This window comes from Nannobrachium achirus, assembly GCF_963921795.1.
Source record: "Nannobrachium achirus genome assembly, chromosome: 19".
NCBI classification, from domain to species: domain Eukaryota; kingdom Metazoa; phylum Chordata; class Actinopteri; order Myctophiformes; family Myctophidae; genus Nannobrachium; species Nannobrachium achirus.
Window position 1 is genome coordinate 39369987 of NC_137826.1, and position 27615 is coordinate 39397601.

Genomic DNA, 27615 nt, shown 5'->3' on the forward strand with positions numbered 1-27615 from the left:
TCTCGGCTGGCGGCAACATTATCTCTCACTCATTCGCTTTTTCTTCTCGTGTATCTGTTTGTTTGTTTGTTTGTTCTCTGTCACATATGACACTCCGTCTCCCACTTCCTTTTCCCCATGAACATGTGTGCATGGTTGTCCAGACAACGCACTGAGCGTAGCCACGTGCAGTGCACCAGAAAGACAAGGAAATAGCACACACAGAGACGATAGTTGTATCGTTTTACACTTTATTTTCTATGAATCAAAATTATGTCCGACCCGAATCGACGTCCGACAATTAATTGTGAAAATGCGTCCGACCCGAGCCCGAGCCCGTCGGGCTTGTCGGGTCCCGTCGGATTTCGGTCGGGTATCCCAGCTCTAGTGTGTGTGTGTGTGTGCCTGGCCTGGCCTGAGAACAGCGCCCCTCCCTTAACATGTGTGGTCATAAAAGGTACTACACCACAGGCTTGAGGCTACATACAGACCCACCCACATACAAACAAACAAACATACATACCTACACACACGGCCACGCTATGGAGACGGTGTGACCACCGCTCAAAAATAAATAGCCAATCGTGCGTTTGTTTTGTCAAGATTGGCGATAAAACGGTGCAACGCAAATTGTGCAGCACAAACTAATGCATATCCCTCGTCAACATAATCACACCAAAAAATGTAGCAACACATGGATAAATGCCTCCGACACGTTCACATCCCTAATGCATACAAACATGCGCGCGCGCGCGCAGACACACACAAGTTGTTCATATTAATTTGCTCTTTCTCCCTCTCTCCCTCTGTCTCTCTCTCTCTCAGTAAACCAGACATGTCTAGGTTGAGGCTGGCTGCAGCGTGTGCTCTGTTAAAACTGGCCCAGGAACCTTGTTACCATGAGATCATCACCCTGGAACAATACCAGCTCTGTGCTCTGGTCATCAATGTAAGAACACACACACACACACACACACACACACACACACACTGGCTTCTCTACCATGTTGTTTTAGGGGTTTTGCTCCATAGCCAGCTCTGCGTTCCTTTTCCATCAGGGTGTGCTCTGTGCTCCCTTGGCTTAAATAGGCTTAAGTAAAACATGTAAAACACTTCTTCCACCACTGGGCTCCACTGCTGCAAAGACATCCCCTCCAGTTCAGCCTGAGTTTGCAGGTTACCTCAGTTACCATGTGTGGCCACAGGGAGGCGCTGCAGCAGTCTTGGTGGTGGAGAGATTTTACAACTCTAGGCTACTATACTACTGCACTAGATCAGGGGTCTTCAACAGGGGGTCCGGGACCCCTAGGCGGTCCTCAGAGTTACTACAGGGGATCCTCCAAATCGTTGTGTGACTTTTTTCCCCCTTCCTTTTTTTATGTTAACCACTTGAACCCTGGCGTCCATATTCGGAGAACTTTAGCCAAAAATAGCAGATCTACAAGCTCACAACGCCTCGCACTGCAAGGCTTTGTGAGCTTGTAGATCGTATATTTTCGGCTAAAAGGTTTGGTGTAGAAAAGGAAAAAGAGCAGTCCAAGTACAGAGTGAAAAGTCTAAGTTTATTAAGTACCGACGGTTCAAGTGGTTAAATATCTGAAAACACAAATTGACATGAATCCAAAATACACTGATGATCGTGCTGTTAAATGATGAAACTATATGGAATCTATGAAAAGGTTGCGGGGGTCCCTGCTTCATCTCTCTCTCAACTAAGGGGTCCTTGGCCTGAAAATGTTGAAGACCCCTGGACTAGATGCTTCACATACACTGTGAAGCACACATGCAACACATCTCTCCTCCCACCCACTAATCACCCCCTTACCACCCCCTTTAAAAAAAAATGTAATTTATTTCGGATACGTTTCATTTTCACAGGGACGGTGCATATGAATCAACAGCACTGTAAATGTGCCAGGGTTGTTAGCCAATCGGCCAATTCTCAGCCATGATCTCTGGGACTAAAAAAAAGTAAAAAAGTAAAAGCAATTAGAAACCAATAAAAAGCTAAGTATACAAAATTAGAATAGAGAGCACAATAAGAGACTCCCAAAGCAGGCAATGAATTCACAGCCAGATGTAAGCATTAGCAGAAAAGTTCTTTATGCGTAATCTGTACTCCGTTGTACAACATTAAAGAAGGAAAATAAACATTTCTGGCACCAAAATGGTTGTATTATTACGTTTGCTTGATGAGCAGGAAACTATTTGCCTTAGAGCGTATTAAACTTGCTGTCAAATGGAGCTGAATTCTCATATAGTTTTCATCTGTGGTCAAATAATTGAATATTTGTTATTAATAGTAGTAGAATAATAATAGAGTTTGATTTTGGTCAGTCATGCACATCCTCTCTTCTGACTGGTAATATTGGGATTCCATTAACCCATTTAGGCCCAGAATTATTGAATGCTTTAACCAATGAAAAATAGCAGATATACAAGCTCACAGCGCTGCGAGCTTGTAGATCTGCTATTTTTGAAAAAGTCGTGAAAATGTGTGCAAATCTTTGAATATATGTATTTTTAAAGCGAAAGTTTGTGACTCAAATTTTGCTTCTGGGGGGTCCCTGGAACAACATATTTTGAGATGGGGGTCCGTGGCCAAATACATGAAAAAGTTTGAGAACTACTCATATAGTAGTCTCTCAAGAACAGACTAACTGAGCTCCAGTTAAGTGAAAAGGACCTTTTCTTTGACGATGGCTCGCCAGATTGCCGATATAGAAACATAGGTTTTTCTAAAAATCTTAGAAGGATTCAAAAGACACTTATAGAATCGGGTCAAAATTCTAATTTTCACGATTTTTCAAAAATAGCAGATCTACAAGCTTGCAGCCGCACTGTGAGCTTGTATATCTGCTTTTTTTCAATAGTTAAAGCATTCAGTAATTCTAGGCCTAATTAAACATGTCCCCTCTTGCCCCCCCCCATCCTCTCTGTGGTCCAGGACGAGTGCTACCAGGTGCGTCAGTGTTACTCCCAGAAGCTCTACCTGGGCCTGTGTCGGCTGCGTCTCCCTCTGGAGTACCTGGCCGTGTTCGCCCTGTGCGCCAAGGACCCGGTGAAGGAGCGCCGCGCCCACGCCCGCCAGTGTCTGGTGAAGAACGTCAACATCCGCCGGGAGTACCTCAAACAGCACGCCGCCGTCAGCGGTAAGGAGGGGCGTGGAGGAGCGACTGACCACGATTAGGACATTTTACACGACAATTAATTGTCTCTCAAATAACGATTCTGTGTCGTCGAGCTTTGGAACGTTATGAAGAAAATTACATTTCAGTTTGGCTTTATGGCGTCATGAACAAAAGGTGCAAAGGGCAGAGATAACAAATAACATACATATTTAATTATTGTATATATTTAAAAAGAATTGGTGCGGAAATAGCCCGATCTACAAGCTCAAGTCGCACCGTGGCGTGTATTGAGCTCGCCTCTGAAAATGTTTGCAATATTTGCATCAAAGCAACATTTCTGTGACTCAAACCTTTAACTATTGGATGCCTATTAACTATTATCTATCTATTTGTGTGTTCAACAGAAAAGCTCTTCTCTCTCCTGCCGGAGTATGTGGTTCCCTACGCCATCCACCTTCTGGTCCACGACCCCGACTACGTCAAAGTGCAGGACATCGAGCAGCTCAAGGAAATCAAAGAGTACGTATTCTGTAATTAAGCAATATTACACGAGAAGGTGTGCGTTGTCACAAATGTTGTCACGCCAGTGATGCAGGCAAGAACGAGGCGGAGTTCTGTATGAATCACTGAAGTGCCAATATTCACGATAAAGCATCTGTTATCCTGGAAATACATGGGGTCCATCTGACAGAGTCCTTTTTTACTCAGCACGCTAGACAATTTTTCTCAGATTGGACACATAGAGAAACAAAACCGACTTTTTGTTTATTTGTATTATTTAAAAAAAATGCTGGATGAATTAAACAAGTGAAGAACTTGTAAGATGTTGATGAAATTAATTGCATGTATTATATGAAGCTTCAAGTAAAAAAAAAAAGATGCAAAATGTAACTGTTAGCTAAATCTCATTGTATTTAAAATATTCAATAGAAATAAATAAAAAAAATGTTAATGCCAGATTTAGCTACTACGGCCCCAAACTTCCCATGCAAACTGCTAGCCTAACCACTTGTATCTATATTATAGGTACTTTTTTTTTAAATAAATTAATAAAAAATACATTCACGAGCCTTTAACTCATCCACTGCTTATGACTAGTTTGACGAGTTATAGTTACTAGCCCTTACCCGTTCAAAGATATGAGCTCCGAAATGATGTGCAGTGGGTGGGTTATGGGATGTGCACTGTGCACACAGTATATGAGGGATGGAAAGTAACTTTAACTGGTGCTTGCATGATAATATGTAGTAGGAGCATCAATGTAAGAAACCTGTTTCGTTTAATGGCTACAGAGATACTGTGTACCGATCTGCATGATTTTTGGACAAAATCTGTAACAGGGCCAGACAACCGCCCCCCCCCCCCCCCCCCCTCCCCCGCCCGCCTGCACACACACACACACACACACACACACACACACACACACACACACACACACACACACACACACACAGAGCTGGTTAAACATGTTGCCTCATGCTAGATGCAGAATAGATATGCCTCAAGCTAGATGCAGAATAGATATGCCTCAAGCTAGATGCAGAATAGATATAGGTACACCATAAAAAAATGCTAATATACAGCATATGATTTGTGAAAGTGACAAACGGGCTTCACAGTTATGTCAGGTGTGTTCATATGCTTATGGTGATGCGATTTCAGATCAATTGCTCCAGCCACTGAGGAGAAACGCTGTGACAGACACTCAGACACTCACTCAGACATTCTGAAAATTATATGTTTGATGTGTCCACTCTGCTTATGACGAGTATGACGAGTTTGAGAAAAAAAAAAGTTTTTTTTTCTTTTTTTCCTTTTTTTTTGGAAAAAATATTTTTGGACCTCATTAAATCTAGTAAACATGATTTCAATCGCGATTTTGCATGTTCCACCCCCATACAACCCCATCTTTCATACAGGGCAGCCATCTTTGCTTACATAACATGTAAAACATAATGGCTATTTTCTCAAGAATGCCTGAACGGATTTCCAATCTGATTTTTTTGTTTGAAAGCTGTGAACAGCCTGCACAAACATGGTGCATGATCTGTGCATGGGCGTGCATGATCTGTGCACTATAAATTACATGGAAGTCTATGGAGACTTATGGCGGGGAGATCCCAAAGAAGGCATATTTAAATGGCAGTAGATGAGTTTTAAAATGTGGAATAAAAGAAAAATACGTTTCAACTCGTGTGTGTGTGTGTGTGTGTGTGTGTGTGTGTGTGTGTGTGTGTGTGTGTGTGTGTGTGTGTGTGTGTGTGTGTGTGTGTGTGTGTGTGTGTGTGTGTGTGTGTGTGTGTGTGTGTGTGTGTGTGTGTGTGTGTGCGTGCGCGCGCGTTTCAAGGTCCCTGTGGTTCGTCTTAGAGATCATCATGGCAAAGAACGAGAACAACAGCCACGCCTTCATCAGGAAGATGGTGGAGAACATCAAAAACACGAAAGACGCCCAGGCGCCCAACGACGCCAAGATCAACGAGGTATGTTCAACACGTTGGGCTGGGAATCAATCTTCTGCCATCTCACCATTCCATTCAGATTCAGATTTGTATTCAAAACTATTATCGATAAAAAAATCGTTTTCTCTGTGTGTTTGTGGTGTTACAGAAACTGTACACAGTGTGTGACGTAGCGATGAACATCATCATGTCCAAGAGCACCACCTACAGCCTGGAGTCACCCAAAGACCCTGTCCTCCCCACCCGTTACTTCACCAAACCAGAGAAGGTAGGTCCATCCATCCATCTTCCATCCATCTTCAACATGTTATCTGGAATCGGATCACGATTCAGACTTCCCTTTCCCTAGCAACATTAGCCACTTTCTCCTGGGGGGTCCATACTGTCTCCGACCACCGAACTTTTTGTCGGAGAAATCAGACTTTCCGACGTGCAGCTTTCCAAACTCAAATTCGGGGTAAGCTTTTCAGAAGTTCCGAGTGACGTTTTGTACATCAACTACATTTTGTTTACCTGACTTTCGCCAGATGGTGGCAGCATTGCTTATGCATTGCTTTACCATCTGGGTTCACTTGCGGAGGAGGGGTTCCCTTCGGAATGTCCCTGGCCGGACCAATCAGCGGCAGCTATGGGCGGGCTCTGAGCGGCTCTGAGCCAATAGAGTCTGATTGCAGACCACGTGGAAACCCAGGAGGCGGATTCTGGGTGCAACGTCATGCAGACAGGCCAATATGAGTCGTTGGAGTTGGCACGGCCATATCCAATCACCTGCTTTAGAATTTAAAAAAATGGCCCGCCCCTTACATCGGTTGTGCTGGACCGAGTCCAGATGGTAGAAGCAGAGCGTTATGCAGGCATACGCAATGCTGCAAACCATCTGGCGAAAGTCAGGTTAACATTTTGTAGTTGAACCGGACCTTTCAGAGGAAATGTTTGGTGGTCAGAGACGGGGGTAACGGGCTGACTACATTTTACACATACATTTTACACATGACTTTGGAAACTTTTATTCGTATATTACAATGTAGCAGCTTTAATGTCTACATTGTGTCGTCCTGTTTCAGAACGTCAGTAACACAAAGAACTATCTCCCACCCGAGATGAAGGCTTTCTTCACGCCAGGAAAGGTAAACTGAAGATTCTGTCCGTCTTGTTATTCATTAAATTTGTCCTTATAGTGAACAATGTTCATTCAGTCCAGTCATTGGCTTGATCACCATTGTTTCATCCACCCACCAACCCTCACAAACATCTTTCTCCCTTGTTTCCTAGCTGATATTTATTGGTATTGAGCGTTTGAGCTGCTAAACGTTTTTTTTCACTCTACATTAAATATGTTTGCCAAAAACAGACGTTCTTTGTGAGTCTGTAGATCGGCTATATTCACCAAATAGGGATGCTAGGCTTCAACAGTTTAATTGTATTTAGGTACAAGTATAATTCTGTAGAGTGATCTGGGTTCTTCAAGCTGGAAACTGTTCCAACCTTTGGAAAGGAGCGCCTTTCATTTTGATCCTTGTGATTGTACTGTATGTGACAACCCGATGATTTACAGCCCGATGTTTGAAGCCCATGTTTACGTTATTTCATTTAAGCTATATCTTCTACGCACAGAGATTTTAGGAAGTTTGAGCAGCGAGCACCTCAGTTATTGATAGTGTTACAGTGCGAGCGCTATGGACATGATATGTCCAAAAGCGCTCCTCAGCTGGACACGGCCCCTAATATTAATCCCTCCCTGCCTGTGGTTGTCTGTTCTGTCCAGCCTAAGGCAGCTAACGTACTGGGTGCGGTGAACAAACCTCTGGCCTCGGCAGGGAAGCAGATTCAGAGCAAAGCGTCTCGCATGGAGACCACCAGCAACGATGACTCCACGTCTGACCCCAGCTCACCACAACGCAGCAAGACCAGGTACACCTCACACACCTACCCTACACACTGAACACACTGACCCAGGGCTGTCACAATTATTACATAATCGTCTAATCGCAATTATTTGATATAATCTAGGGTGACCGGCTCAAACCGGTGAACCGGGACCCTCAAAGCAATGCATTACCGCGCACGCGCGTGCCCATTCTCTAGCCTGTATGCAGGGTTGCATACAGTCATTGAGTGATTGACAAAATGCCTCAGCGTTGAAATTCAGACCCACAATGTATTTGTTCATGTTTTGATTGGTTAGGTGAGCATGTTTTCGTGAAAAGAACATGATAAATGTCTATGCAACCACTGAAAACAGCTACTATTATTTGAACTCTGACAAAAATCATGACAATTTTGTAGTGAATGTTGAAAACCCGGGACATATTAGTGTTTTAGAGATATTTGTCATGATACCAGGACACACAGTTTGAAAACGGGACAGTCCGGCCAAACAGGGACGTCTGGTGGTCACCCTAACATAATCGCAATTATTGTCATAATTATGTCATTGTTCCATGTTGAAACATTTTCATATCTTTTCAAACATTTTCAAAAATAGTGGAAATAGCAGATCTACAAGCTCACAACGTGTCGCAATGCAACACGTTGTGAACTTGTAGATTGTCTATTTCCACTATAAATGTACAAAGAATAAAGTTATTAAATATGCCAGTCATTCCTTTGTATATTTAGGTTATTTGTCATATCTGCCATGTGCAACATGAAACAACACATATTACATTTTGCAAAATCCTCACTCAGTGTAAGAGAGTGTACAAATGATCATAGTCTACGGCTACCTCCATCATAACAATATGTAGACCAGAGGTTAGCAGCAGCAGTGACAGACTACACATCTGTATACTTGGGCATAATTGGCATAATGATGGAATTGAAATAAAGGGGGTGGGGGGGGGGGGGGGTGTTATCAGAATGATAATCCCTGTTCTGTTGTAATACTGTTGTTGCAGACATGACAGTACAGAGATGGACCACAGCGAGAACGAGGACATCAGTCTGAAGAGCCCTGACAAGGTACACAACATCCATCCAATGATCAAGTCACAAATAGGGCTGTCACGATATGACATTTTATATGACGATTAATTGTCACTCAAATAATTGGCGATTAACGATTAAATTTGTTTTTGTCGTTGATAATTAGTTTACATTTCTGTTTGGCTTTTAGGCTTTGAAGTTGTACATTGCAGATATGACACATAACCTGAATATACAAAGAAATTACTGACATATTTGACAACGTAAAAAATAACATTGATAGTGGAAATAGCCGATCTACAAGCTCACAACGCGCCTCGATGCGACTGTCATTTTTCAACATTCACGATTATGACGATTATGACAAAATAATTGCGATAATGTCAAATAATCACGATTAGACGATTATGTAATAATTGTGACAGCCCTAGTCACAAAGCATTTCAACAGCAGGGGTCTGTGGCTCCATAGAAATGCCTACCTTGTGTTAAATACTTGAACCCTATTTAACTTCTACGCTCAAATATATATCGGGTTTAACCCATTAACACTTATGCTGCCATAAGTGTTAATGGGTATACAAGCTCATAGTGCGTTACTTTGTGCCATGCTATGAGCTTGTAGATCAGCTATTCTTGAAAGATCGTGAAAATGTGTTCACACTATTATATTTTATTTAAAGCAAACATTTCAAGTCTTTTCTTCTGGCGATCCCTGGAACGAAATATTTTGAGACGGGGTCTGCAGCCAAATATATATATATATAATTTCCTTGGCATGAAAAAGTTTTAGAATCGCTGATATATAGCAACATAAGTTTTTCAGAAAGTTGTTAGGATTTAGAAGGTGGTTTTAAGTGGTTTTAAGTGGCTCAGAAAGTCAAGTTTAAACAAACAGACCGTTCCTCTCCTCTCCTCCACAGGACATTGAAAAACCCACGCGCGGCCGCAAGCGAGCAGCCGTCTCCACGGACGACCAGGAAAGCAAGCCCAAGCGCGGCCGCAAGAAGGCGGCGGCCAACAGCACGCCCACGTCGGCGGCCGAGCCCGAGGACCAATGGGGCGACGACGCAGACGACCACCCGGAGGACGAGCAGAACAGCCCGCCCAAGCCGCGGGGACGCCGGGGGCGACCCCCCAAGAACGCCACGCCCGTCCAGGACACGCCCACGCCCGCCAAGGGGAAGCGGGGCCGCAAGAAGGCGGCCCCGCCCCCCGAGGAGGAGGAAGAGGAGGAGGAGGAGGAGAGGGTAGAGGAGGAGGCAGCGGAGGACGAGGAGGAGGAGGAGGACCAGAGCAGTGAGAACACGGTGGAGGTGAAGGCCAAGCCGGGACGTCCGGCCAGGACTCCACGGAAACAACAGCCAAGGTTGTTATGTCAGCTTTTATTGACCGGCCGCTCACTCATTCAGTTGTTCATTTAAACTTTTTATAGCAGTGTTTCTGAACCTGTGGGTCGGGACCCCAAATTATTTTTGGGGGTCCCCAGATGATTAACTTGTGCAACATTGTTTTGTCACTCAACAGTGAACAAACCAAGTGTATAGAGGGTATCTGCATATTTCTAAAATGACAATTTAAGGGCTTTTTAACACTTTCCTAGCCCCGCCAGAAACCCCTGAACACAGGTACTGCCGAACAAATCTTCTATTTATTTATAAACATGTTTAAAAAAAAAAACAATGAAAAACAAAAAATGATAACAACACGTACTGGAGTGCTCGGTACGAGCGTTTATATAGCTCCATTAGAGGTCGACGGTCTTACTTTGGGGACGCGGCGGGGAGCTCTCCTCCATTCGTTTGCGTGCGGCGAAGCAGGGAAAATAGCGATAGGGAAGCGGCGCCCGAGCGTGCTTGAGTCCGCGATCCACGAACAGCGACCTAGACACTTTTAATCCAGCCATCGTGCAGCATGTTGTAGCTGATCCTCTGGCCCGTGGAGTGGCCGTGCAGCTGCTAAGCTAACCATGCAGCTAGAATGTAAGTGAACGGCGCTTCCTGCTGGAAGCTACGAGGAGTACACCCACTTCCAGAAAGGAGGGGGGGAGAAAATCTTAACCCTTTAAATGGGTCCCAGAAGACCCAGAGAACAACGGCCGAACGTTTTTTTTTTGTGACCGTTATATCAAAAGTACGGGAAAGTACGGCAGCTGCGCCGTGGCTACCTCAGCCTTAACTCTTTGAGTGCCACCTTTTCACCACTAGAGGGCGCCCAATGACCAGAGAATTCTACTTAGACAGTGCTGGTATATGCACAAAGCCCTGCAGCCATGACTTGCCTGAACACTTTCCTTTGTGCATGTACAGGAAGAGGATGAAGTTAGCTTGAAGTTAGCTATTGGCTACCAAGCATTTTAGAAGCCCTATTTTCGGCCATTTATCCATGATTAAACCTTGCACACCTCATGCATGGGAGAGAAAACAGAGAAAATGAGCTCTAAAGATCCTGGATTGCATTGGAGTGGATGATAAATATCGGCGGCGCGCCGCTCTCGCGGGCCATGTAAACAGCTGACGGATTTAAAAAAAAACAAAAAACAAAATCTCTTTTTTTTCTTTTTTTTTTAAAGCCGAACTAGTTCGGGATCGGCACTCTGGTACCCGCAAATAAAGCCGAACTATTTTGGGATTGGCACTCAATGAGTTAAAAGGAACTACGGGAAAGGACGGCCGGGCTAGGAAAGTGTTAATACCTCTAAAATGATAACGCCAGGCGTTGTGAGCATGTAGATCTGCTATTTTCACAATAGAACCGTGTTATACAAAAGTAATGGCTCAAATCTTAGTGCTCATCAAGGTGAGGGCGGGTTCCCCAGTTCAAATATGATTCTTTTGGGGGTCGCGTCCTGAAAAGGTTGAGAACCACTGATTTAAAGGACGACTTCACCACTTTTCAACCTATCGTCATATAATTGGTCCTCACTAATGTTCACAATAAAATGGCAAAAAATTATTCTATTCTGCCTGTGTCTCTTACGGGGCTGTGGGCAGTTCAGAAACCTGCATACCAGTGACATCACATTCACCGTTGGGCAGATTATTTTTTAAACAAGATTAAAAAATATATTTTATTATCGCAACAATGGCTTCCATTATTAGCATGGTAACTCTTCAGGAATCGAAAGCCTGCAGTTTCTATTAACTTGGTTTCTGAACTGCCCACAGCCCTCCAAATAGAGACACAGAAAAAAATGCTATTTTATCATGAACATTGGTGAGGACCAATTATATGAAGATGGGCTGAACAGTGGTGAAGTCCTTTAATCCATTCGTTATAGGGATGCACTGATGTGACATTTCTAGCCGATATATTCAATAAGCGATATTTACCGACGTTGAATATCTGTATAAAAGAACACTGATTAAAGCTGCAGCCTTCATCATCAAAAGGCCTTTTCAGCTTCACAATCAAACATAATTATTATAAGATAAAATATCTGCAAAACCTATACCGACATGATAACCGATTAACTATGCATCCCTAATTTGGTTCCATTTGTACATTCTCAAAGTTACTGACCTGTAACAGACTGTGTTGTCATCATCTCTGTTTTCTTTTCTTTTTTTTCTCCCTTATTGTAAATCAGCTCTGAGTCAGCAGAGTCGACGCCCCAGAAGAGGAGAGGACGTCCACCCAAATCAGCACAAACGCCTCCCGCCAAGAAACCAGCGTAAGTTTTTTGTCTTTTCGGAAGGGTTTTCCCTAGGTTCTTTAACTGGTCTAAAAAAATATATATAAAAAAAAAAAAAAAAGGAACAAAAGGTTCAATTTTGATTTTGTTCATAGAATAATTAAAAAAAATAAAAATTAAGTTATTCTAAGATGACGATTGCACTCCCTTTTTAGGGATATTAGAAGTTTACCCGGGACCCAAACTAGTGAAAATGGTATCTATGATGTGTCCCGATGAAGCCGGTCGATTTGACCAAAAACAAGTTTACTTAGGAGACGATGGACTGGTGTAGTTAGGAATAAAGCCATCTCAGTGTCCTTTTATCATGACGTCAATGAAACTCACCTGAGCTTGTCATCAGGTGAGGTGTTTTAGCCCCTCCCTGAAAAACATGTTAGCCTACTGTATTTCCTGTTCACAGGCTCTTTAAAATCACATCATACAACGGTAGAGGTTTGTGATTTTTTTCTTTCAGGCGTGGCAGACGGTCGAAGGCGGCCGCTGCTAAAGAGGAGTCGGAGGAGGAAGAGGAGGAGTCAGAGGAGGAGCAGCAGGAAGAGCAGCAGGAGGAGGAGCCGGAGGAGGAGCCAACAACACCCAAGGTTTTTTAACGCTTTGACTGCCATAATCTTTAGTCAAACTAATGTAGATTAACTGCCAAGGCTTTTTCCTATTCATACCTAGCCTCGGGATCCAGACTTCTCAAGAAAGAAAAGCCTGGGATAGTGCCCCTGTAACTGTGGCTCACAGCATTTTAATTGTATATAAAATGTATATAGCCATTCAGATATCTTATTTTACATCAGTATTGTTCATGTGAACTGGTTTGTTTAGGTTTATCCATTATAATGATAAAATCGCTATGATTTATTACTCGTTTTCCACCGCGGATCACTTCCTCATTTACTCAAAGCAGACAGCAGCAGGAGTCATGTCCGCCGCCGCGTCCATTCCGAGACACCGGAGGAGCCAATGAGATCTGTCGGACCATAGAATGTCCGCGTTAGGTTAGACTAATTTATACCTGATTTTCGAGGGCTCCATAAACACACCATGTGTCCATTAAGTACACGGCGGGGTCACAGGTGACGAACGTCTTTTCTTTCACCCGGAGAAGAAAAAAATACAACCGTGATGATCTGTGTGTAAGTTATGGTACATAGAAAAAGGGCTGTTTTGACCAAACTCCCAAACCTTTTCTGCATTAATGATGAATACTGGTGAATGGACGATACGATATCCTGACATCTTGAGCAGACAAATACATAATTTTATTATATTTTCAGAAGATGATGTATGAAACATTTGTCAAACAAGTCTATGACGCCATCTATGAAAAAGTCTGCAACACAGGACCCCCAAATTGATATTTGGCCGCGGACCCCCATCTCAGAATATTTTGCGTCTCAGCTAAGGGGTCCCTGTCCTGGAATGGATGACAATCTTGTGTTTTTCTCCTCCAGGGTCGCAAGAAGGCGCCAGGGAGGAGAAGATGAACATCAAAACAAAGGAGTGAAGAAGACAGTGAACAGAGGAACGGCTTGAAATAATGTAGGAAAGAAAGAAAGGAAAAAAACTAAAAACGCAAAAAATAATGAACATTGATGAACTTTTGAACTTTTCACACGACGTCAACGCTCCTACTGTTACACACGTGCACACACACGTGCACACAGACTCACACACACACACACACACACACCGTACATTGTCCTCATCAGCTGTGAGTTGTTGCATTGTGTTGCTTTGTGATGATGATGTTTGAGTAGAAACGATAACTGAGGAAAAAAAAAAGTCAAAAGAAAGAAAAGCGTCAGTCTTGTAAATAGTCTATGTCTCTCTCTCTCTCTCTCTCTCTCTCCTGTTATGTTGTTTCGTGTCGTTGGACCCTGACTGGGGGGACGCTGTCCATATTAAACCACTTAAACCCCATTATAATATGGTTGACCGGAGTGTATTTTCTGGGGGGTTTTTCCGTTGTCGTGGGGAAAGCTTTCAAAGAAGACAGCAGATCGATGATCTAGCTTTTTCTCTTTTTCTTTTTAAAGATTTGTTTTTGGGCTTTTATGCCTTCATTGCAGTGTTTCTCAAACTTTCAAATTTCAAGGTCTCCCCTTAACTCTGACAGTGTACAAATGGAACCAAATGTGGTTCCATTTGTACACTGTCAGAGTTACAGACTTGTATGGGTCTATTTAGACCCCCATAAAGGAACCCACAGAGTCCCTGGAATCCACTTTGAGAACCACTGATTTATTGGATTGGACCACAGATATAAAAAGCTAGATACCTCCTCCGCCGCTGCAGTTCATTGGCTCGACTGGTCAAACAGGACTGGCGGAACTGTGGAACGTTGTGGATTCATGGAAGGCACTCTGCCCCCTACAGTGAGAAAGAGGGAGTCCCGCCAGTCCAGTGCCAGTCCCACATCTGTTTGGCCTACCGAGCGTCCCATTCTGTCACGCCCAAGGAAGCGTCCTTCAGAATCAGGAAACTTGCCAGTCCTCTTTGACCAACGGCCATTGTCGGAGGAGGTGTCTACCTTTATATGTCTATGGATAGGACAGTAGACTGACAGGAAATGGGGGAAGAGAAGAGATGGGGAGCGACACGTGGCAAGGTTCGTCCGGGTCGGGAATCGACACCGCCAGGCATCCATCATGCCTATGTGGCAATGCGCCTGGACCAGTAGGCCAGCGGGCGCCCCTCGATGATCTGCTTTTTTTTCTTGTGAAAGCCTTCCCCGCGATACGGACGGCTGGGGTTTAAGTGGTTGAAAGCAATATGGCTTTTACCCACCTTTTTCCCCCTCATCCTGTGTCTCCCCCCGTTTTTTAACTGAAAGAGATTAACCAGTTACCTAATTATTTCTGTTCAAGCTCGTCAAGTGATGTCAATCTTGTAATTTTACCTTTTAAAAGAAAGTCCATTCGATTTGTTTCATTTGTTTTGTTTTTTTGTTTCGTTTACATCAGTGTGTGTATATTAACGTTTTTGTTTTTTACCATTTTATGAAACATTAAAAAAAATAATACAAATTGTGAGAAAAAAAAAAAACCTGTCCCAATTGTAGAATTACTTTTGACCTCCTCCTATCCCCCCCACCCCCCTAAAAAAAAGAAAAGAACATAATAATAATGGTTGTATTGTGTGTTCCATTGCTATTATTATGTTAATTTTGTATTTTCCAGGTAGAGTGAAGTTTTACAAGCTACTGTTTGTTTTTTTATTGGTGCTGATCAGTGATGAATGACAGAGGCACGTCCTCCCAGTCAGCCCCCCCCCCCCCCCCCCTCCCCCACCCCCACCCACAACGTTGTACCAATATAATTCTCTATAAAACCTGACACCGTTAATTTCCTCTTTCTTTCACCGTCTTTAAGGGCTGCAGCATAATATACTGTATAATGCATCGCTTTATCGTAAAGGAACGCCCTTTATGATCACACTACTGCTCAAACATAGCAGATCTGCAAGCTCGTTTTGAGCGTGCATGTTCGCTACTTTTGAATGAGAATCCTGAAAGTAACAACAGTAACATGTTTGATCATTTTTTATGATATAGTTTGTTGATTACGTTTGGTGCACTAATAGTCTTTGATGCAGTAATGGTGTGACATTGTAGATCGTCTGTTTTCGGCAAAGAGATACTGTATGGTGAAGAGGGTAAAATAGGAGGGGACCGAGGTGACCCGTGCTCCTGTGTGTTCAGTAACGGGTCTCTCTAGCTCTTTAACCCATTTAGGCCTAGAATTATTGAATGCTTTAGCTATTGAAAAATAGCAGATATACAAGCTCACAGTGCTTTTTTTTTTCTTTTTTGGGGGGGGCTTTGAATATATCTTTTTGAAAGCAAACATTTGTAACTCAAATATTTGCTCGTTTTGTTTTTGTTTCATCGCTTCCAACGCTGTTCAATCAATCTGTATGTGTGAGTATGTTAGCCCAACGTTAGTCTCGCGTGGCCAGACTGTTGACTCCAACAACCTGAAAATGCTCCCGTCATACAGTCTGGGAGACAGAAGAGTATTGATGAGAATCGATAAAGCGGATGTGAAGCCTCCTCCCCACTTCCGTTTCGTTTTTACATTCGCGCACATTTATCCAAATATAAATCAAAATCATCTGAGCATATTTAGCTTGCTGCTTAGCAGAAATTATATTTTAAAATATATTTTCGTGAACGAAAATGCCAGCTTCCGTTATTCGGATTTCTGGAAGGTGTAGTTCCAGACCATGTAGCATTCAGAGATTGTGGAATAGTTGTCTGGCTACGCGAGACCTGCCCAATATATAACTTTTACAATTGGATTGATTATATATTTTGTCTCCCCGTTCATGGTCATGTCTCAGCTAGACACAGGATCTGACACGGGTTTTCACCTGATGGTCAAGATTAAATGTATCCCCTGAGCAAGCTGCAGGCAGGCTCTATTAGCGCAATGATAAAAGATCTCAGCACTTGGCGCGGGAAACCGGGTTCAAATCTGGGGCAGTAGAGGAAAGTTACATAGTGCTGCAGCTCAAGCTGTTTATCCTGCATCCCGTGAATTCTCCCCCCTGATTGGAGAAAATTGGTATCCCAACCTGAAAATGTATTGTCTGTTTACTAAAGACCTGGAAAGATGGGATTGTTTTAATCAACAACACTTGAACCGACCCCCTCTGATCCGAGTCCCAAGCGAGTCGCAAGTCATTTGGTCCAAGTCTCAAGCAAGTCTCAAGTTTTTTAGTTTAGTTTAGTTTAGTTTTTTAGTTTATTTGATCATCATATTTTCATACAGGTCATACATTCATATAATCATTGTTACAGGTGATCAAAAGGAATAGGCTGAAGCTGAAAGCTTGTGAATGCCTATCCTACATGTTTTTCTGTTGTAGAGTCGAGTCACAAGGTTGTTATGTCGAGTCGAGTCGAATCACAAGGTTGTCAAGTCGAGTCAAGTCACAAGCTTTTCAAGTTGAGTCACAGGTTATATCTCAGGTTTATATCTTGAAGAGCGAAACCTTTCTTCCTAAAGTAAATGTCAAAAAATACCATGCAGATCTGATCATAGTATTTGGCTGCTTCCAGTGCTTGTGCTCTCGCTTACATGCCTGTCTCCAATCAATCAAATCAATCAATCAATAAAAGTGTTAACCTAGCGCGGCGTTCACGACTGCTTTGGTGAGTTGCGTAGCGGCAAATCGTCCGAGTCAGCGTGTCTCAAGTCGGGAGTCATTGTCTTCCAAGTCAAGTCGAGTCTCAAGTTTTTGCCCTTATGTCCGAGTCAAGTCCTCAAATTTGCGACTCGAGTCCGAGTCAAGTTGAGTCATCATGACTCGAGTCCAATTGTCTGACTTGAACCACCTATAAAGGAGTGGCGACACCGGACGAAATTTAACATTATGATACAGTAGGTCACGTGGTCTTTCTCCAAACAGTCTGAAAAGGAGGCGGGGCCGTATCAGTTGGTAGTGAATGTATACTTCGTCCGTCGTGCGGTGCCGCGCAATGTATACTTCGTCCGTCGTGCGGTGCAGCGCACAACGTGATGCCTTGTTGCCTATTTGCGAGAGCTATTGTGTGTGTACACACACACACACACGCGTGCGCGAAAGCACACACACACAGGCTACACACACACACACACATAGTGTATGAGCCACGGACCTCCTCTGCGGAGGTCGGAGGAGGAGATCGCTGGACCCTCGTTCTACGCTTGCTCTGGTGTCGCGGGTGCTCCAGTCAGGTTTAGGGCAAGAGACAGCAGGGTATGGCCGACAAAACCGTCTCATAGACGGGGAGAAGCGTGTTGACCCTCGTAACTAATCTCTGACACCTTTTTTGAAGAAGACATGTACTTTTGTATCGGTCTAACCATTGATTTTATAGCGAATGCTAGATAATTTTTACCCCTAGAACTGATAGTTTTAAAGTTGGTTTAGAAAGTCGGAAACACACCTCGGACAGCTTTTGTTGGGTCAGTTTCAAAAGATAATGATATGGATGCTCGACTCCGCCCCTCCCCCCCATATTAGCCCAATCAAATTAATGTATTGCCGTTACTGTACAGAAAGTACTACTTTCAGTACAGTAACTACAATAAATTAATTTGATTGGGTAATTTAACATGGGGTTACATGACATCATTAAAAAAAATTGCTAATTTGATAGCAATAATTAGCTGTTTTGGCCATGTCACCAGACCTTTAATAGCAGAAGATTTCTCTCTCACCATAGATGGTGTCAAAATGATCTGAATGTTGAGTGGAATGAGCCATCTCATAAATGCATGGGTCTGAGATACTGTACTATTCTGTATTTACAGTATGTGACTGGTGTGGGTCTTCTATGGAGGCTTTATCTTAACCCATTTAGAGCGGGTACACATTATTGTGTGTCATTATTTTATGCTTTAACTATTGAAAAATAGCAGATATACAAACTCACAGCGCGGCACTCGTAGATCTGCTATTTTTGAAAAATCTTGAAAATTTGAATGTTGACCCGATTCTATAAGTGTCTTTTGAATCCCTCAAAGGTTTTTTGAAAAACCTATGTTTCTATGTCGGCAATCTGGCCAGCCATCGTCAAAGAACAGGTCCTTTTCACTTAACTGGAGCTCAGTTAGTCTGTTCTTGTGAGACTACTATGTCAGTGGTTCTCAAACTTTTTCATGTGAAGGACCCCCAAAATGATATTTATTTGGCCACGGACCCCCATATCAAAATATTTAGTTCCAGGGACCACCCAGAAGCAAAATTTGAGTTACAAACATTCGCTTTGAAAATACATATATTCAAAGATTTGCACAAATTTTTTCACAAATAGCAGATCTACAAGCTCGCAGCGCGGCACTCGTTGCCGCGCTGTGAGCTTGTATATCTGCTATTTTTCACTGGTTAAAGCATTCAATAATTCTAGGCCTAAATGGTACCAGGGCTCAGCATTACTTATTCATGAAATCCATTACATATGCATGTAATCCTCCTCCTCCTGCTGCTGCAAACTTTCCAGTTCAGTCCTTTAGGCGTAAAGGTGGAAGAGTGGAAACCAGGCCACAGTCCACTGAGCCAGGCTCTCAACCCTGACCGGACATAATGAGGGGACTGCACTGCCCTGGGGGTCCCTGATCCAACCCAGGTACATGGCACTGCCCTGGGGGTCCCTGATCCAACCCAGGTACATGGCAGAGCGTTCATTTGAGTCCCAATAGTGTGTGCCAACGCTGACGCAATTGTAGTAACTTAGCTGCCATTTCTTGGGTCAAAACACAGGTGTTTCAATTGTTTGATTGCATAGAACTAATGCTCTAGTCCAATCAGAACACCTGTGTAAGGCTGTGTTGACCCAAGAAATGGCCGCTCTAGAACTACATATTGGCACACCCTATAGGGTACTAATGGAACCACATGGACCCGTAAGGATCCATAATCGTTCCATTAGTACCCAATGATTTCAGAGTTAACTTACACTAATAACCATAACAATGTTCCTTTATCTTGGTTATACGTGTACTTTTTGCAAGAGATTTATACATTCTCAGGAGGGTTCTGGAACCACCAAGGTCCCAATGCCTGTGATTGATACGTTTGAATAGCTAAGTAATAGTAAGTATCGATAGCTAGCTGGCCTAGCATTGAAGACGCCGAGGCCCACGAACAGACCCAAGACCAATGAGGTACAGTATGTACACAGTCCCACATCCCTGCACAAACCACACATGCTGTACGCACAAACAAATCAAAGTGAACACTAATTACCTATTAAACATATGAACCCTAGCATCCCTATTCTGCACATGTCATAATAGGCAAACATTTGGCCAAAATAGCTTATCTGCATTTTCACACAAAACTCGGAAATCCCCACCCCAAATAAATTGTATGAATTGTAAGACAGAGTAATGCGTTATACAATAACAGACAAATACAATACATGCATGATTTGTTATTCCCTCAAACATAGTGTTAAAATTTGTGCAATTTGGAAGACGGAACAAACAACTGTCATTTGGTATTTTTTTCTTTTGGGTCACAAGCTATGCTGCCATTAGGATCTACTTGAGTCAACAGTTATTTCAAGGTCTTATTATCCACTATGTTTCTGGCTGGTTCAGCAATACCATTGTTGTTGTCTAGTGCAGTGGTTCTCAACCTGTGGGTCGGGACCCCCAGGGGGGTCCCCAAATTATTTTGGGACATTGTTTTCTCACTCAACAGTAAACAAACCAGCATAACGTTTAAGTGTATAGAGGGTATCTGCATGTTTCTAAAGTGACAATTTGAGGACTTTTTAATACCTCTAAAATGACAAATTAAACATCTGCCAAACTGTCAAATATTAGAGGCAGAAATTGTGAAAATAGACGATCTACATGCTCACAACGCCTCGCAACGCAAGGCGTTGTGAGCATGTAGATCTGCTATTTTCACAATAGAACCGTGTTATACAAAATTGAATGCCTCAACTCTTAGTGCTCGTCCCCTGTTCAAATATGATTATTTTGGGGGTCGCGGCATGAAAAGGTTGAGGACCACTGGTCTAGTGCAACATGCCTGTACATAGAATATGACCATTCTAGGATGGCATCTCTCATCACTGTTCGAGTGGACAACCATAAGAACTGCCTGAAATTGGTGCTGACAAGACCCCATCGTGTTTAAATCTGTCCATGTCACTCCACACTTTTGAAAATGACATACCTTATTGAGAAGCTTAAAATACCTATTAAGCTAACATCAAAAACAAATGATTGTTTTGTAATTCTGCCTTTCATAGCAACGAATGAAGACCCAGTAAAGCAATAAATAACACCTAATTGACACGTGCACGCACGCACACGGCTGACACCCTGATAACCTTGTACAGATATGGATTCATGTGCCGTACATATGATGAGGACGGACTGTGTCTCTAAGCAACCTTGCCTCTAATGTGATCATCCAGCATGCACCAGCCAGGTGTTTGCATACTGAATCCTGTTGCCACCTACCTTCCAAACATCCTGCCCCACCCCCCTTCTACCTCACTGGAAGAGGCAATATTGTATATCAAAGCACAACTTAACCATGCAGCAAAGTCCAACAGAGTATTATCACTTCTGTTCAGATACATCTCACTAGGATGGTAGTCTTCAGACAAGCCCTCCATTGTATTTGTAATTTAGTTGATTATTTCCGAATTGCTTTTACTCAGATCCAAACATTGTACTTTTGACAGAAACATTGGACAGAATCTTCAGTGTTAACAGGCTTCAGAGGGCTCGATTTTGATTGTCTTAACCCATTTAGGCCTAGAATTATTGAATGCTTTAACCACCGAGTGCCGCGCTGCGAGCTTGTAGATCTGCTATTTTTGAAAAAGTCGTGCAAATCTTTGAATATATTATGTATTTTCAAAGCGAAAGTTTGTAACTCAAATTTTGCTTCTGGGTGGTCCCTGGAACTAAATATTTTGTAATGGGGGTCCGTGGCCAAATAAATATCATTTTGGGGGTCCTTCACATGAAAAACCACTGACATAGTAGTCTCTCAAGAACAGGCTAACTGAGCTCCATTTAATTGAAAAGGACCTTTTTTTTGACGATGGCTAGCCAGATTGCTGACATAGAAACATAGGTTTTTCAAAGGATTCAAAAGTCACTTATAGAATTGGGGCAAAATTTGAATTTTCACGATTTTTTAAAAATAGCAGATCTACAAGCTCGCAGCGCGGCACTGTGAGCTTGTATATCTGCTATTTTTCAATAGTTAAAGCATAAAATAATGACACACAATATAGTGTACCCGTGTACCAGTTCTTACTGTATGCCTTAACTTAAAGGCCTGTCCATACTGTCTCTGACCACTGAACATTTCGTCGGAAAGGTCCGGCTCAACTACAAAAAGACGTCACTCGCATCTTCTGAAAGGAGATAATGGAAACAGATGGGTGTTGTATTATTGAAATATGACCATAATATGCCCCCTCCCTGAACCTGCTCCCATGGCTGGCAGGTTATGATAATGTGTGTGCCAGCTGTGGCTGTGTGATAAGGACAGATGCTGGAGTCATCATAAACAAGGCTGTCACTTCTGGGGTCATAAAAATCTGTCCCCTTCTCCCTTCAGAGAACCGGGACATTGTTCCTGGCAAATCCAGACTTCATTTGGCATAGATAAACCCTGCACTGCATACCGTACTTCGTAAGCTAGAGTACCCCAGGGCTCTATATTTGGTCTGCTTCTTTTTTTACCTCTACCATCTCTTCGCTCAAAATAGTCGTTGCAAAGTGCTGAGATCGGAGCTTGTAGATCGGTTATTTTCACTGAATGTTCACCCTGGAAAAGGGATGCCAGGTTAAGATTAACGCAGCTACACAGTTTTACAATCCTCACTGTTCATTTATCCATTTGTAAGACTTGAGAGTTTGCAATCTTGGTTCCATTTGTATCCTCTCAGAGCTAAGTGAACACAGGATCTTTACTGGGCATTATCAACACAAACAATTTACCCGTTTTAAAACATCACCCGCCGCCTTCTGTTTCCCGTCAAGGCCATTAGCATTGCTCCCTCTTTTATTGCGTGGCCCAAATGGCCGTTTGCTTGGAGAGAGATTGATCATTTGGAGCTGCTCACATTATGTGGTGCCTGGAGACCTGCGTGCGTCAAGTGCTTTCGGGTGAATCATTGACAGGTCTCGCTAAGCGGGGCTCTGAGGTGAAACACAGCTGGCCGGCTGACAGGACAGAGCGACAGACATGCAGTGAGCAGCGCTTCGTTCCCTTCCAATCCTCCCAGCCTGGTTAAAGATTCAATCCTAATTAATAACCTGTTTTTCTTAATTTTTACTCTACATCGCTGTGGGTTTTTGGGGGCTCGGCTGTCTCTGTCAGGGAGACGTCGATGCCAAAACACCACGATGCGTAATAATAATAGGTCTTTTTTGTCTCACTACAGCCTGAAGAAGACGCAAGCCGACATGCGTATTAAAATTTTGATGTAGTTAGTAGCCCTTTGAATTCATACTTCTATACTTTTTGGACCTAACCTACCCTGGAGTGCCTGGTCCTGGATCTTTTTTGAATGCATATATCTTTATTCATAACTTTCATAGCTTTTCTTCAATATTATTGAATGGATTGATTGATTGATGTGTGTTATTCCCTCCTTCCGTGAGCACCGGTGGTTTGAGGGACACGCGTAGCAACTTTCTCTCCTCAACATCTACCATGTCCGTTTCCGCCTGCCTCTCCTGGGCGCTCGTCCTCGTCTTCGTGTCCGGGGCGGCGGACGCCAAGCCCTACGCGGGCCTGAAGACCTGGAGCCGCTTCAGGAGGCTGCCCTACCCGGGGGACAAGGCCTTCCTCTTCGACACCTTCCCCGACAGCTTCATGTGGGCCGTGGGCACGGCCGCCTACCAGGTGGAGGGCGCCTTCGAGAAGGACGGCAAGGGCCTCTCCATCTGGGACACGTTCACGCGCGGCGGGACCCGCCGGACCATCGGGGACGTGGGCAGCGACAGCTACCACAACATCCACGCAGACATCCGTGCCATCAAGCAGCTCGGGGTGAGCCACTATAGGTCAGTGGTGATTGGAAAGTGCTTTTACTCAGGTACTGTACTTTTAAGTACACATTTGTGCTACTTTATGCTTTATGCTTCCATTCAGCTACATCGCAGAGGCAAATATTGTACTTTTTTTTTTACTCAATTGTTCTAAACTTAAGCCCTACTATTGTATACTTTGTCTCTTCAAAAAATCTACAGGCTCACAGCGAGGCGATGTGACGCAGCTTGTGGATCTCCTATTTTTATGTGTTTATTAGTGCTTATTAGAAACTTGTTAACAGTTTATAGAGCACTTAACCACTTTAACCCTCTTATTAATTAAGTAAGACTTAACTGGCTCTGTACTTGGACTGCTTTTTTTATCTCTTTGCCAAAGATAGCTGATCTACAAGCTTGTAGATCTGTTATTGTGTTGGCTAAATATTACCCCCTGAATATGGATGCCTGAGGTCAAGGGGAGTGTAGTGATATTGTGACCATTTTGTGTGAACATTTGTTCGACGTCCCATTAGTTCGACGCTGGTGAATGCTAACCTGGTGAAATGCTAACCTGCCGGTGCTGGTGAATGCTAACCTGGTGAATGCTACTGTACTATGCCTAAACCTAAGCCTAACCCTAACCTCAGTAAAATTATGCCTAAATCTAACCCTAACCCTTAGTCGAACTAATGGGACATTGAAATATCGAGATTTGAAGTGGTTAAGGGCATTTCCAAAACAGTCGCGTAATCCTTCATCTTCCACCAGGTTCTCTCTGTCCTGGGCCAGGATCTTCCCCAACGGGACGCGGGGCAGCTACAACGAGCTGGGCACCAACTACTACCGCACGCTGATCCGGAGGCTGAAGGAGATCGGCGTGCAGCCCGTGGTCACCCTGTACCACTGGGACCTGCCCGACAGCGTGCAGCGGGCGCTGGGCGGCTGGAGCAACCCGCAGCTGGTGGAGCTGTTCAGGGACTACGCCGACTTCTGCTTCCGGGCGTTCGGTGACGACGTGAAGTACTGGATCACCATAGACAACCCGTTCGTGGTGGCCTGGCACGGCTACGGCACCGGGGTGGTCGCGCCCGGCGTCAAGAGCGACCCGGACCTGCCGTTCCGGGTCGGACACAACCTCCTCAAAGTGAGTGAATGTTCTCTCTCTCTCTCTCTTTCTCTCTCTCCTCATTGGATGAAATTTGGATGTATTTTCGGTAAGCTAAAGAGCTGGAAAGCCGGGAAGACCCCTGTTACTGAACATGCACTCCAGAAACGATTACTATCAGAATGTATTGGTATTTAACATTTTATTTAACAAAGAAATACTTTTTACACCACTGTAAAAGTAGCAATACCACAAGGTAAAAGTAAAAAATCATCACTAATATTGCAGCTGGTAAAGATAGGTGCTGGTGTGTAGTTTAACCTATAACAATACATCAACATAACTTAATGTATGTTCTGCATTAATAATCTGAATCTGTAAAGGAGTAGAAGTGTAAAGTACCTAAAAAATCAAACCTCGGTTCGAAGTGAAGCGGTGAATCTTAGTATAGAATTGTCTGGAGAGCCGGTATGACAGCCGGTATAATAGGTTTTAAAAAAATATATAAAAAGTCCTGCTTGCTGGTCTCTTAGTTGTTTGTCAACTGCATCCCTCTATAATTATTTCAGTTTCTGTTATCTTTGTGGCCTACTAAATTTTTCAACTTCTGCTATATTTTCAATGTATTTACTCTTGTCTGCCTTAATGCTCCTTTTTACCATTCTGTTAGCATCTGTATATTCTTATTGTGCCTTTGCTTTTGCTCTTATGCGGCTATTTGTCATTGCTGCAATAGGTGAGACCTATTGCATGTACAAGACAGATAAAACCTGAAGGCCAAATTATCATGTGAAGCTTGACCAATCCTCTAAGTATCCATTCATCTGACCGGGAGGGACACCGCACACATATTCTGGACGTACAGGACAGATAAAGCCTATTCATTCTGAACTGAAATGACCATATATGGACATGGGTCACACATTTTGCTTTTTGAAAAAGCCTATTCACTCTGGACTGATATTTTGCACGTACGGGACAGGAAAAACCTGTTCATTCTGGCCTGGAGTGACCATATATGGACATGAGGTGACATACATTGTGTTTTTGAAAAACCCTGTTCATTCTGGACTGAGATCACCATATATGGTAATTAAACGGACATTCTGTTTTTGAAGAAGCCTGTTCATTCTGGACTAAAATGACCATATATGGGCGTGATACACACAAAGCCACTCATAGGAAGCGGTTTTCACCGCTTCAAAAAAGAAGCTGGACTTAAAGGGGAATACCACAAATTTTCAACTTTGAACTATGTCATTAATACATATACCTTAGAGTTCTTATGTGGAAAGTGACCAGTGACATCATGAAGATGTACTCTGCAAGCCAAAGAGTACATCTTCATGATGTCACTGATCACACGAACCCACAATCAATCCTGCAGTTCTAGGCAACACAGAAGGGGGGGACCTTTTTCTTATTTCCACACAACAACCCCAATGCCTCATTCACATACAGAAAAGCCAAGCTGGAAAAAAAGCTTGGAATTTTTTTAAGCTGGTTTGCATACGCAGGGGTGCCCACACTTTTTTGACGTGAGATCTACTTTTAAAATGACTAGCTCAACATGATCTACCCATCCAAAATGTTTTAGCTGAGGGGCTGAGGGGGGCTTTGGAATAGCAGCACTGGCGTTACATTTTAGACAAACACACTTACTGTAAGGGGGAAATAAATGGGAAATACTGGGGGAAATGTCTTCATCCCATTCTGTATGGAAGTGGTGTGTTTTGGGGTTCTTTGTAATGCTACTGACTCTTGAACAAAGTATTGCATTGGAGGTTTGCCTACTTTAGAAGCCATGAAGGGATTTGACAGGCCCTTCTTGATGTCATATTGACATTCTTTTTATATTTTAATTATATATTTTAGGGGCATGTCATGTGGTCTACCTGCACACCCTTGGTGATCTACTGGTAGATCACGATCTACCTTTTGGGCACCCTTGGCATAGAGAATACATTGAATTACCAAGCAAACCATTAGCTTGGCTTCTCTCCGTGTGAATGCAGCATAAGGTATATTAATGAGTGGTATTCCCTATTAACCACATGAACTCTAGCATGCCTATTCTGAGCTCGTCATGATAATAGGCAAACATGTACAGCATAACTATACTAGAATTTGGTGAACATATCCAATCTACAACTCACAACTTGTCGTGAGCTTGCCTTGTACACCGCTATTTTGGGCAAAGAGATTTGGTTTAGAGGGAAAAAAAGTTGGGGACCAATTATAGACTCCTGGTGTACCATGTTTATCTGAATTAAATTGCTCTTAGTGTACTGTTAAATGTACTTTACTTTTCCACGGTCCTCTCCCAGGCTCACGCGGCAGCGTGGCACCTGTACGACCGCCACTACCGGCCCCGGCAGGGGGGGAAGCTGTCCATGGCACTGGCCTCTCACTGGATCAAACCGGCCCAGACGCGGCTGGAGAGCCTTCGGGACTGCCAGTGCTCCTTGGACCACGTGCTGGGCTGGTTCGCCCGGCCCCTCTTCACCGACGGAGACTACCCGCCCTGCATGAAGCAGAGGCTGGGCCCGCGGCTGCCCTCCTTCACCCAGGAGGAGAGCGACTGGATCAAGGTAGAATACAAATGTTAGATTGGCACCATTATTGATGGAATCGAAACCCCTGATTCATACTGCATCGCGTGCCGAGAATAGCACAGACCTCCAAGCTCAGAAACGTATCAGGGATGTGACGCATTGTAGGCTATTCTCGACTGTTCCATGAGCATAAATTAGACTTAACAAAAGCAGCCTTATATACTTTACTTAATTTATAAAGTTGTATATAATTATAATGTATTATTATTT

The 27615-nt window shown here is 43.3% G+C and overlaps 2 protein-coding genes across 3 annotated transcripts in view; both read left to right on the forward strand.

Moving 5' to 3' along the window:
• The window catches only part of pds5b (PDS5 cohesin associated factor B), a 67521-nt gene extending 53240 nt beyond the window's left edge, over positions 1-14281 (forward strand). The window contains exons 24-35 of the mRNA XM_080748888.1: positions 805-928; positions 2927-3131; positions 3515-3629; positions 5458-5590; positions 5718-5837; positions 6634-6696; positions 7335-7480; positions 8467-8530; positions 9417-9862; positions 12083-12166; positions 12645-12771; positions 13633-14281. Of these exons, the coding sequence (XP_080605014.1) occupies positions 805-928; positions 2927-3131; positions 3515-3629; positions 5458-5590; positions 5718-5837; positions 6634-6696; positions 7335-7480; positions 8467-8530; positions 9417-9862; positions 12083-12166; positions 12645-12771; positions 13633-13665 (1660 nt within the window). The 3' untranslated portion in view covers positions 13666-14281. The remainder of the gene's footprint in view (positions 1-804; positions 929-2926; positions 3132-3514; positions 3630-5457; positions 5591-5717; positions 5838-6633; positions 6697-7334; positions 7481-8466; positions 8531-9416; positions 9863-12082; positions 12167-12644; positions 12772-13632) is intronic.
• Positions 14282-22872: 8591 nt separating this feature from the next.
• kl (klotho) overlaps positions 22873-27615 on the forward strand; it is a 28846-nt gene continuing 24103 nt past the window's right edge. For both annotated transcript variants that reach the window (XM_080748889.1, XM_080748890.1), the window contains exons 1-3: positions 22873-23718; positions 24454-24829; positions 27118-27381. In XM_080748889.1, the coding sequence (XP_080605015.1) occupies positions 23366-23718; positions 24454-24829; positions 27118-27381 (993 nt within the window). In that variant the 5' untranslated portion in view covers positions 22873-23365. The remainder of the gene's footprint in view (positions 23719-24453; positions 24830-27117; positions 27382-27615) is intronic.